Source organism: Carassius gibelio, chromosome A4, assembly GCF_023724105.1.
Source record: "Carassius gibelio isolate Cgi1373 ecotype wild population from Czech Republic chromosome A4, carGib1.2-hapl.c, whole genome shotgun sequence".
Taxonomy (NCBI): Eukaryota; Metazoa; Chordata; class Actinopteri; order Cypriniformes; family Cyprinidae; genus Carassius; species Carassius gibelio.
The window spans coordinates 26360607-26373840 of NC_068374.1; the positions used below are offsets into that span (position 1 = coordinate 26360607).

Consider the following 13234-nt stretch of genomic DNA (forward strand, 5'->3'; position numbering starts at 1 on the left):
AGATGTGTCATCTATTTGCCATTTGTAGTTTGAGACGTGCCTGGGATCAGTGTGTACAGAGCAGAGTGGAGTTGCATGTACTGATATGACACTTTTTTTTTTCTGGTGGTGTGCTATTCAGCATGACATTTTGTGTTTTTAGATGTGAGATGGATTCTAATTATCTTGCTAAATGCATGATATAAAAATCCATACTTTCTAAAAACTGTATTTTGGACAAAACAAATCAATCTCAGGGCTGATATGAAAATTTTAATGGCTAGAGGATGTTCTTTCATATCTCTGGACATTTATTTCAGTATACCACTACTACTACGGCTACTTTGTTGTCGTCTTATTATATTTTGAGTATTACTTTATATGTTATTTTAAATTAAAAATAACAATAACAATATTGAAATATCAAATCAAACAAAAAAATCAAATTAATACATTACTGTAGAACTCTCTTTACGAATTCAGTGACAGGAGAGAGAGTTTTTAGTGTGTTCAGGCACAATTTAAAATGCACACAAACACAGACCCGCAGCCGGATGTGACTCACAGGATGGTGAATATGTGTTTCAGCTGAGACGAAAACCTGGAAGACGTCCATATGAGCACACACACACACACACACACACACACAGAGACTCACAAAGAAACAGATAGTACTTGGCAAAACCACAAGGACTCGGACACACGCACATTTGGCAGGCTGGACAAGGCTGAACAAGGATGGACATTTTGATATGATGCTGGGTTGTGGGATTAAAATAACACCCACAGCATATGTACGAAGCAGCTGAAGTGACTTCAAGCCTAAACCCGTAACATTCCTCCCACAGCCAGACTATGTTCCATGACTTCAGAGAGCTGGATCAGCCGTGCTCTGCTACACCTCATTTAAGGCAAAAGCGCATAAGTACAGCTCAGAATGTTGCTGATGTTCCTCAAACCCCCTACCTCCCTATGGGCTTCTCACAAAATTATATGTTCATATTTGCATTTGGTGTAGGTGGTAGATTTCTAGTTCAACAAAATCTGTTGACTCTGACGACTGTATTGAGGAGAGAGTTGATCTTGTCAGTGAAAATGTTTGTTAACAAATGGCATTTTTTTTTAATTTAATCAATAAAGATGGGATCGAAAATGTGCATCATGGCCAAATGTGCATTACGTGCATATGGCATGGCCAAATACAAAATTCAAAGGATTTCTTTTTCAAAAGACATGATGGCTAAAACACAAACCAACCAACAAACTGTTAAAATGCTAAGCCCAGCATGTATGTCTCAGCAAAGTTATACAATATTTTATTCCTAAGCCCATGAGCTTCTGAGGAAATTCTTGAATGGGCTCCTCTTCTCCTTCACCTCTAAAAATAAAATCATACCAGCCTGGCAACTATGGGAGATATGGACAGATACGGAGTGTGGGGAGCACAGATTAGCACCCCTATTAATAGAGCCAAGGCCTGTGAGGTTGGTTAGGATCAGTTTGGAGGTTAACAAGGGGCATACACATTAATATGACTTTATAAAATACCATATTTGTTCCTGCATGTCGTTTCCTGTTAGTGTTTCAAAAACGTGTTTTCAGAGCTTGTGGAAATGAATGGGAAGTGTGTGAAGGTTTTTGAGCCAAAAAAAGAGGTTGAATTTCCAGTGGAATGTTCTGCATGTGGAAGCCATGGCCAAACCACACAGTTGTTTTTTTTACTTCCAACCGCTAAAAAGAGCGCTGCCATACTTCTGGATTAGAACTAGAGGAAAGAGAGGGAGATGAGTCATGGAGGGGTTTGGAGGTTTTATTTGGACACATAGTTTTACACCTGAAGGTCATTTTTCCTTTTTCCATCAGCAGTTTATTCATAAGCCATGCTGAAAGTCTTCGATGTCCCCGAGGGTTATGGGCATTCCTTTTTATGACTTTTCATGCTGTGACGTACTGGTAGAACTCATTAAACTTTTGATTTTTTTTTCCTTTTTTTTTCAGTATTAACATTTATTTATTTTATTTTTTATACCTAAGAGACTTAAATACAAAGATCAACAGTATCAATTAAGTGTGCAAACTAGTATGTTTTTTTTCTTTCAAGTGTGTTTCTGGTTTGAATCAGAACTATGAATCAGAGACACAGCCCAAACATCACAGTCATTCTCAGTGCAATGAAAATTATACACGGTATGTGTAATGTGTGTAATATGTGTCTGTGTGTTGGCTGTGGAATACAGTTTGTTTAATTTAAAAGGTCATTCAGTTGTGTGTGTGTGTATATATATATATATATATATATATATATATATATATATATATATATATATATATATATATATATATGTGTGTGTGTGTGTGTGTGTGTGTGTGTGTGTGTGTGTATAAAATCTGCTTTATTACACTGCTGTTTAAAAGTTCACGATTGGTAAGATTTTAGTTACAGTATTGTTTTTATTCTCATGAAGGCTGCATTTATTTGATCAAAAATACAGAAAAAACTGTAACTATGAACACTATTATTACAATTTAATATAATATTTTCCTGTTTTTAATATACTGTAAACTGTCATTTTATTTCTGTGATGGCAATTTATTTTTTTGGGGTAACTTTGATACTTTTTCAGGATTTACTTTTTCCAAGATTGATAATAAATCGAAGGGTTGTGGGTTCTAGTCTCGGGCCGGATGGAATTGTGGGTGGGGGTAGTGCATGAACAGCTCTCTCTCCACCTTCAATACCACGACTTAGGTGCCCTTGAGCAAGGCATCGAACCCCCAACTGCTCCCTGGGCGCCGCAGCATAAATGGCTGCCCACTGCTCCGGGTGTGTGCTCACAGTGTGTGTGTGTGTGTTCACTGCTCTGTGTGTGTGCATTTCGGATGGGTTAAATGCAGAGCACAAATTCTGAGTATGGGTCACCATACTTGGCTGAATGTCACTTCACTTTCACTTTCACTTACCTGAGGCTTCAATTCGGTCAACTCTGAAACACCCCTGGAGAATGATTGATTATTAACCCGTGAAATAAGGTTTCATGGACTTAATTTAACATATTGTGATTCAAATGTAGCCTATGGAAGTTAGGGAAGCCTGTATGAATAAAAGTATATAAAAAAGGAAACTTTTTTCCGCCCACAATTCAGGTTTTTTTTTGCAGTCCTGAACACAGAATTGCATGACAGCAGATCAGAATTTTTTTTTTCTCACAATTTTGAGTTTACATCTCAGAAATCCATATCTTGAAATTGCCTCCCCCCAGAATTCTGATTAAATCTTGCAATTTTGATTCAGTTTATAATATTAATATTAATAATAATATAATATTTAATAATATTAGAAAAAATATCCTAGTTCTGCCTTTTACTCTCACAATTGACAGTTGGTAACTCGCAATTATGTCTTTTTCTTAGAATTGACAGTTTATTTCACAACTCTGAGGTTATATTTTGCAAGTCAGTATTGTGAGAAAGTTATAATGATGAGATATGAACTCAGAATTGTGAGAATGTCAGGCTTCCATATTTTGCTCATTTGAGCCTGTCTAAATGATAGCCTAAGGCTACGTTTACACTAGTGCATTTTCATTTTAAAATGCATATTTTTAGCCACGGTTATGTCATTTACATCACTCCAGCATTTTCGACCCTCTAAAACAGAGACATTCCAAAATGCTGCAGACCTCTGGGGTTGCATTTCAGCGTAAACATACATGTTCATTGTTGTACCCATAGATATGTATAGATTCCCCATTTTACCAATCCAGGCACATAGAAGCAGCCGCCATCTTGGAATGGTCAACTTGACGTCATTCACCATACTGTATGATCACACAGAGCCTCTGAGCCGTCTTGTGCAGGATTGTGGCATCTTTCAAATATTCATTGATTGCTACGGTGAATAACATCAAGTTGACCATTCCAATATGGCAAATGTCTTGCGTATAGCGGCCCATAGAAACACATGCATCTACGTATATATATCTATGGTTGTACCTGTATGAATGGTTATGTGACATGCGTTTTTGGTTGTGTAGTGTGGACAGAGATAATTTCTGAAATGAAGTGAAAATGCAAGTGTAGACAGAGCGTTTTCATTTTAAAACGAAAACACACTAGTGTAAACAGGGCCTAATGTTACTTTTATAGTTTTAAATGAGAAGAATGTTCAAAAAGTGCCTTCTAAATACTGCCAAATAAACAGTGACATGCACATATTTTTTTGACATTGACGTTAAAAAGAGATTCGAAGAGTTGACCATGCCTGAGACCTAACAATCTCGGAATGGTTATTTACTTTAATACTGATATTAGCTATTGGAGCAACCAAGATGACAGGGTAATTGAATAAGTGCGCAGGACAGGTCAGGTTGATCCTTGAGTCAGCACATGGTAGTTCAGAGGTAATTTGCCTTTGGCCACAACAGAAAAAGCAACAGAATTAGGTCAGAGTGTTCCTTGTAGTCCTAATACATACATACATATATATATATATATATATATATATATATATATATATATATATATATATATATATATATATATTTTTTTTTTTTTTAATCTTATCTAACAAACTTACTTTAAAAAAAAAAACCTTCTGTTTGGTCAGGAACGTGTGGTTGTGTGGGATGTACATGTGTGAGTTTATAAAGCCACTAATAGTACACTAAACCTCGGGTCTTCCCCTTGAAGAGAGTGGGAGATTCCAAATATCAGTGCAGAGGATACGGAATGCAGAAGTAACTACATTTCTTAAATGACAGCGCGAGCACTTATTATTATACGTCTGTATATCAATGCTGTGCATGACACTGAAGTCTGTGTAATGTTGTTGGTTTTCTGATGAAAGGGTTAAAAACCTTCATCCAGCCTCTTTTTCACATGCTCTGTTTATTTCTAGAGTTGTGACGTAATGGGCCCACTCCTCCGCGTATACGTCACTTCGTCTCATCGTCGTGATTGGCCCGTTGTTGTTGCTGCTGGTAGCGGAGGGGGCATTACATAAGCGCTGCTCGCTTTCGGTACGGTCTACTTTACTGGAGGACAGTGACGGAGGAGGTTGGAATCCACCTCTATGTGTCTTTTCGGACGGAACTACCCAGGTCAGAGCACTGAACCGTCCTGGAAAACGTAGCACTCTCCGAATTTTTCCTGCCTCGACAAATAAATGCTCAGCATAGGCATCAGAGAAATAAAACACGCGAAAAACAAGGATCATTTTGCAAACGGAAACAAAAGCGCATTGGCCATACAGAGCACGGAGCTTCTCAATGCATACCCTCTGTGCCCGAGGAACGATGAAGCCAGAGATAAGCGCCGCCGTCGGGTTTCTGTCGAGATTCCTGCGGATTAAAGGACATATGAACGACAGACAGCTCCAGACGTTCAACCAGACTCTACAGGACATCCTGGCAGGTAAGTATCCGTATTTACAGAAGAATATGAACTTCGTTATATCCACTTTGTATTTATGTGTATCGTTTGTTTGTTAAAAATGTGGGAAAACATCGATCTCTTTGTTTACGAGCTAATGTACTTGGCCACATAGGCGGAAGCGCGCGGACGCGTTGCGCACAAACATAAACAGTAGAAACCTTTCGACAAAAACAGCGACGCTAAACGAAGACCGAAAAAATGCCAACATATATAGATATTTATAGATGTGATCGTTTACATGATCTTGTAATTAAAAGTTCAGTTAACTGACGGGTTGTTAATGTATTTTAAAATAAATGGATTTCAAGTGGCAAGCCGTAATTCCTTAAAACTAGCGTTTTTTCCCCATTACAATTATGTATATCAACACGTAGTGAATGCTATCTAACTACTAACTATTCTAAGAGTGACTACTATTCATTAACAATTATTCCAGTAATTATTCCATTTATTAAGTCAATATTACTCATTCTTAACATACTAGTATCTTCTTGATTGTTATGTTATTGTCCTGTTCTTCTGTTTTATATTGACTGTTTTTTATTTTTTATTTTTTTTTCTGTTGCTAGTACCTATTCTACATATGTTACTAGTGAAATTGAGAAAATGTGATTAAAGTTAAATTGATTGGTAGTAATTCAGTTAGATGCTAAATGGTTTTATGGAATGAATGTTGAAATGGCTTGCCATATGGTGTAGGCAGTAAATTACGTAATGCACAGCAAGTCTGAATGTCTAAGATATCAGATCTAGGGTTGATGTTTCATCACTTTTGCATACGGGTAATAGTGCATGTAATTCACACTGTGCCTGTGCATCATTATAATGAACATGTAAGTACACAGCGTACTAGCAATGACCGCCACAAGTTGAATAGACAACTAAATAGCGTTTAAGCTGTTTTGTGTTAAAATACAATTGTCACTTAATCATTTTTAATTGCATCACATGCCTCTACACTTTGTTAGTTTTTTTACTAACCAAGCATGTAATCATATAAAAGAAAAAAGGTGTAAAGACAGAAGTGAAGTCAATTAATTATTATTCCGTTGTTCTTTTAATGTTGTTGTCCTTTCCTGGTTTTGTTTTAACCACCCATCTTTTTCCGTATTTTTTTGTATGGACCAGCATTTTGTTAGGCCCTTTGTTCAGATTCAGAAAACAAAAACAATGAATTAGAATAAAAAATATGTGGTTAAGCAGTTGAATAGCAATCCAACTTATGATTATGTATATATTTATAGTATTATAAAATAGTATAGTATTATAGTTCCCATTTTTTGATGGAAACAGGCAGTCACTAAATGCTGTTTGTAAACAAATGGAGTGGTGGCCCTAGTCCGACAAAATGGCCGTCAGTGGTGGAAGGGAGGATGTGCTAGTTTCACATCGCACATTACTGTTGCAGAGGATGTGTTTAGTTTTTCTCCTTCCTTCCCTTCCCAGCTTTCTCAGCCCAACATATGTCCACACAATAGAACAAAGACTGCTCATAATCCCCATAGGGTAGAAAAAAAGTGGGTTAGTTCCTTCTTCACAATGAAAATGTGCATTTGAGAAAGGATTGCCACATTGAAAACAGTTCTTGTGTAAGATCAATCTGAAAATCAGTTTTTCTGCTTCCTGTTCTCTAATCACATTACTAAATAAACGTTTGTCATGGATTTGTCCTAATTTTTAACCTCACAGCAGGCCTTGTTTCACAAATAAGACTTTATAATACAGCCACCACAAGGCTATTTGGACAACGACAGGCAACATTTTCATTTCATTGAACATTTTTATGTGAAGTACGTGCATTGTTGCGGTTTGGGCTCAGTCCAGAGTTGTGGGTGGTTTTCCAGGAGAATGGGACGTCACGTCACAGGCGGCATTATCTAAGTTTACAGGTGGCCTGCGGGGGCCTGGCCTATTTCAGAGCCGCACAAAGAGGCTTGAGACCCATCCTTCTGTCTCCTGTTCTCCACCTGTCACCCAATAGAGCCAGAAGGGAACGAAAACGCATTTGCGAGAAGTCTTTTTCTTTTTGGAAGACGAGTCCTTTGTGCAGGGTGTAAACCTGGCACTTTTGAAAAGTCATGATTTGATGTTTGGAGTCGCCACTATTATTAATGAATTATCCCAAAAGATATTGACCAAAAACATCACCTACTTGCAAAAAGCAAAGCTGATCCATTTGAACCACGAAATAATGAAATCATATTGCCTAAATGGGACACTTTGGCTTTAAGAGGATTGTCCCTCCCCCCTAGATGCTCTGCCAGGACTTCACCCTTTTGGTCTTGTTGTGTTTGAAGACTTTATGAGTCAGAAAGGGGATTGTGTAATCAAATGATTCTCTCTCTCGCTCTCTCTCTCTGTCACGTAGGCCTCTGACACAGATGGTTAATGGTTGTTTATCTGCGTTCTACCAACCATCATTTCACACTGTGAAAAACATCCTTGTAGACCCTCGCCCCTTTTCTACTGTTACATTTGCTGCAATACAAGGCCATACTATCGAAATTTGTATTTTCTTTTTTTAAACCATGCTTAATTTATTAATTTATGATTATGGTATGTGTGGGCAGATAAGTAGTATTTATTGTTTTCCTTTCTAAATGCAATAATTGTTTGTCCTTGCATTTAATCCACGTTTCCTTTTATTGCTAGAATAACAAATTAATTTTTTGATGGATTCAAAAACTATATCCATTGTTTTAGTGTAGTCAAGGATGCATATAACCACTACATAAATTGTAATATTTGTTTATTGGACATGTCACCTATCTGCCAATATTAGTAACAATATCTGAATATTATTGGTTGATAATGGATATTTAAAAATGCATGTTCGTTTCCATTTAATTTTACATCTAGCAAGCACTTAGTTAATGATAGTGTGCTTTTAATTACACTAATTAATTATACTAAAGTTATAGTCTAATCTACTTAAACATTAAAAATGAATATTTAATGTAGATTATAATTGACTATTTAAAACAATTGATTTAATTTTAAATGACTGAGACAAACTGACAGATTTTTTTATGATGACTATATGACATACATATTAGTATAATCTTTTCAGCCAGTTTTAATATCTGTGCATCCTCAGCGGAGTTAAGTGTATTTGCTTTTATATTTTATATCAAGTATGAAACTTGATAATAGTGTTCTTCGATAACATCTTTTTTAACAGATCTTAAAATTAACGTCTTCTAATGTACATTACAATTAATAATTTTAATTTAATCGTTCAAATGGTTTTTAAGAACAAAAAAAACTAACAGGACCGTAATACTGGCCGTGATTTTCATCCAAAATTGTAATATCTGTGCATCTATAACAGAGTAAAAAAACAGCATTTCAGTCAAACAAATGAGTTTTATTATATGTTATATGATAATGTTATTATATGTGTTGTCTGCTCTTTTTTGTTTTTTGTTGTTGTTCTATTTGTCAATGCATTTTATTTATTATTTCATATATGCAAGATTACAAAAGCAGCTCCATCTCTCTCTTTCAGAGCAATACAAGCACCACTGGTTCCCAGACCGTCCCAACAAAGGTTCTGGGTATCGATGCATACGCATCAACCACAAGATGGACCCTCTGGTGGGACAGGCCGGCCAGCGCATTGGCCTGAGCATCCAGCAACTCTACCTGCTGCTTCCCAGTGAGCTGACATTGTGGGTCGACCCATTTGAAGTGTCCTACCGCATCGGAGAGGACGGCTCGATTTGTGTGCTCTATGAGTCCCACCCCAGCACCAACGGAAACCCCAGCATCACCACTGGAAACAGCAACCCCGCCTCTTCTGTCACCCAGGTATCCCCGATGGTGGACAGTCACATCAGCTGCAAGGAGGAACTTCTGGTTATGGGCCGCACCAGCTCCACCAAACCTTACCTGATGACTGTGTCCAGCTAAATTGGTCACAGAAGTCATTTTTTAAAAATAAAAAAGAGAAAGGAGGAGGAGGAGAAGAAGAAGAAAAAAAAACAGGATGTGTCCTATCATCCAGGTGATGGAAACCTCGTAGGTTTAATTTTCACTCGTTTGGTTGTCTGTTCTGTTGTTGTGTTGGATCTACCAGAGGCTTGACCCTGGGGCAGCTAATGAAGACCTGAAACATCGCCCGGCCCCCCAGCTCACATAGACTTGCCTACTCCCGTGTCGGCGGTCCTTGGGGTGCTTTTTCCACCATCTTCTGCCGATGTTGACTTTGCACTTTCGCTTTCACTGTTTATGTTATTGCATAAACGCAAACTCCCTCTAAAATGTTAAGGAATTAGTCAAAGAATCCTGTTTTATCATTTCACCGTTCACTGTCGAGCTAAAAGCCCAGACACACCGGCAGCTGTGCCAGACCTGAGTAACCGCTTACAAGCCTCCTTTTTTCTTTCTATTTTTTGGACCACAAAGCGGCACATTTGTCACTCTTCTCATTGTCTGGTATGCAATGGGCCTTATTTTGAGCTTCAGGTCGACATGAACCAGTTTCAAGCAGCCTCCGTCCTGTACACTGCCGCGGTGGAATACCTGTGTCATACTGTTACCTGCGCTAGCCGTTGATGGCATTGTGATGCAAAGGTTCTCATGCTTGTAGCTTTTTCTGGGGCTCCCTCCTGGACGAATGTAATTTCTAATAAAAAAGAGAGAGAAAAATCGAATGCAGACTAAACATTTGAATTATTTAAACCCCTCGTCATACCAAAATAAAAGATGTAGCAAAGTTGTTGTTTTTTTTTACTTTGAGCAGATGCGGTCTTTACTTTCTGCTTGATTTAGAAAGGATGTTGAATGCACTTTGACATTTTAGATTGTGTGGGATGACATTTCGATTTGACCCAGCTGCAGTCCAACACGTACCTTCTCATTCAGTTGTGGTAATTCGCTCTCTCTATGTTTGCGCTCTGCACAAAGAAATTAGTTCTCTATCTGTAAGACTCAATTTAAAGCCATTAAATGGCAATAGACAACAGACCAGCAAGAAACGGCATCAAAAAAATGGACCAATGTTGCCCATCTTCTTGCAGAATCGCAGGGCCAGTGATGCTCGCTTATTACAGAGGGTCTCCCGACGCACTTTCCAGCTTTCGTCACCGGTCTCAGTCTTAACTAGGAGTGCGCAGTCAAAACATATCACCTCCCTCTCTAAGCCTGTCAAAGGAGGGGGTAGGACCCTCACATCAGGGCAGCTACAATCCTCTCCGGCCCCCTTCTTGCAGTCTGCAGGAGAGTTTTTATGCCAGCATACATACCGAGCGCACTCCAAAACCTACTGAGCCTTACGTACAGGGACGAGTTGGGACGGGAAGAGACATAAGGTGTGCTCCTGGTTCTGGCCGATTCTGTTTACATTGGCACGAGGTGCGGAAATAAGCTGATTGCAGGCTTTGTGTGCCTGTATGTGTGCAACGGACTGCTCTTGCCTTAGCCGCTAAACTGCAGAGACAAGGTGCTGATAATAAGTCCAATGTGTGCTAATACATTCGACTCTAGAGGACCATTGGTTACGGCGGGTTGTCGATGCACTGCTGTCCCTTTATGTTGTTTTGGCCTATTTTAGAGAGTCGGAAAGGCGTTTTTAAATTAATTTGAAATTTTAAGTACGGGTCGAACCTCGAAATTTGGACTCAGTTTGCCATCCCACCATTCTGAATGCTTTGAACTCTGAGAGGAAGCCCCCTTTGCCTGATTGTTTTAATATTAAAGCTTTTTAACCTCATTCTGGTGATCGTAACCAAATTGGAACAGACAAATCGAGTGCTCTTTAGATCTGCAGCTTTTAAACTACTAAAAACTACTTTACCCCCACCTCCACTGAAATGACATCAGCAAACCATTTTCGTTCTCCGTTTCAGTTCGGTAAGCGTTTGCACACAAGTTTTAAGTATCTTTGTGAGTCTGAACTCAAGTCTACTCTGAGGCAAGCGCACATGAAATGCACTAATAGGTTAAACATTGAAGTTATGTGACTTTTTGAGACCGAACGTGTCTCGATTTGGAATGTATTGCCAAGCTCAGTCCACAGACATTCATCAAAACTCTTATGGATGTGCAGGTTAAAATGTGAAAAACAGAAGGGAAAGATTTAGTTGGGAATTTTGTCAGTCATTTCAGAAGTGATTCATGTTATTGCCACTTTCGCATCTGAGGTGGTTCCATATTTCTAGAATGTATTGTTATTGTACAACATACGGTAGAGTAAGTACATAACCATACATATGGGAAGTGCCAATAATTGATATTTTGCTGTGTGTAGATGTGTTCCTTTTTGTATTTCATATTTTAACATGAATTACTCTTTCATAAGTGAAGCCAATTGTGTTAGGAAGTGTTGGAGAGGACCAAAGTTGTTTTGGTAAAAAAAAGAAAATTACATGTATATCAGTTTCCATGCTCTGTGCTGATAGATTTTCCTTGTTTTTTCCTCCTCTTATCTTTTCTTTCTTTCTTTCTTTTTTAAATTAAGACAAAAAGAAAAAATTCTGAGCAACCCAAGATAAAGCTGTCTGTATTAGGGGAATTTTTTTTCTTTTTTATTTTTTCGTCTGTACAAATCTTGAGTTCGTTATTTTTCCTCATTCTTGGGTATGTTGTGATGAACTGCTGTAAATTTGTACAGTTCATGTAAATTGATTGTGTGGAAGTTGTACAGATTTCTATATTTTGGAAGAAAATTTTTTTTTTCTCTGTAATAAAAGATTTCCTATCTTGGCAATGGTTTCCCGTGGACCTGGTCTGATTCTTTATCAAAACATGCTCATCCCAGATAGCACACATGTCTGCTGTGTACAAACATCTGATAGATGTCTTTAAGGTCTCAGTTTTATATACATTCATAAACATCTTAAAGAAAACTTCTAAACGTCTATGTGACATCTGAAAGTAAAAACGTATTGCAGGTGACCTGCAGACCTGGCTGCTTTTCAGTTTTTCTCTTTGTGTTTGGACAAAGAGAGGAAGTCTGCATGGACGTCAGTAGAACATGAGTCTAGTTTGTGAAATGTTAGACATTAACCTGCTTAAAATGAATTATAAATGCCCAACATTACTTACAAAAACATTAACAGCTAGTCAGAATCAACCCAACTTTAAAGAGTGTAAGCATTTAAAGAGGCAGACGACATAACTGCACTTTGTGTATTGGTATGGATGCTATATAGTTATCTTTCTTAGTGTGAACCGGACTGTAGCCCAGGATATCAAGATTGACTATTAGAAAATTTTAGTTTCCACTCAATTGTGCTCCATCCTGCAAAAACTGACTTCTAGCTTCTGACCCAAGATGTCTCGATACTAGTTTTACTTGATCTTAGTGCTGCGTTTGACACTATAAACCATGACGTAAAACTACAAAATTATACAGGTATTCAGGGACAGGCATTATAGTGGTTTAGATTGAATCTAGCAGACCGTTACCATTTTGTCTACTTACATGGTGAAAAAACTATGTTAACATCAGTAAATTATGGGGTGTCACAAGGGTCTGTGTTAGGCCCTCTGTTATTTTCAATATACATGCTGCCACTTGGCAACAATTTTATGCTACTGCTATGCAATGATACTCATATATATTTCATTCAGTTATAGCTTTCCATCATGATCAGATGAAAACAGGGAAGACTGAGGCATTACTTATTGGACCAAAAACCTGCACACAGAATCTCTTAGAGTTTGCAACTAGAAGCATGTTGCATCATCCTCTGCAGTTAAAATATAACCTGAGGGTTATATTAGAGAGTAATTTTCCTTTCAAAAAATATATTTCATGTTACAAAAATGCCTTCTTGCCTTGTTGATCTGTTTCCGACACAGAAAAGCTAGTTCGTGC

At 37.9% G+C, this 13234-nt stretch overlaps 1 protein-coding gene across 1 annotated transcript; it reads left to right on the forward strand.

Annotated features, from left to right (window-relative positions):
- Positions 1–4990: 4990 nt before the first annotated feature.
- Positions 4991–12126, forward strand: LOC127975163 (protein BTG1). The gene is made up of 2 exons (XM_052579000.1): positions 4991–5391; positions 8921–12126. Exons 1-2 carry the CDS (start codon positions 5247–5249, stop codon positions 9322–9324), a joined length of 549 nt encoding a protein of 182 aa, XP_052434960.1. The 5' UTR covers positions 4991–5246; the 3' UTR covers positions 9325–12126.
- The last annotated feature ends 1108 nt before the right edge of the window (positions 12127–13234 follow it).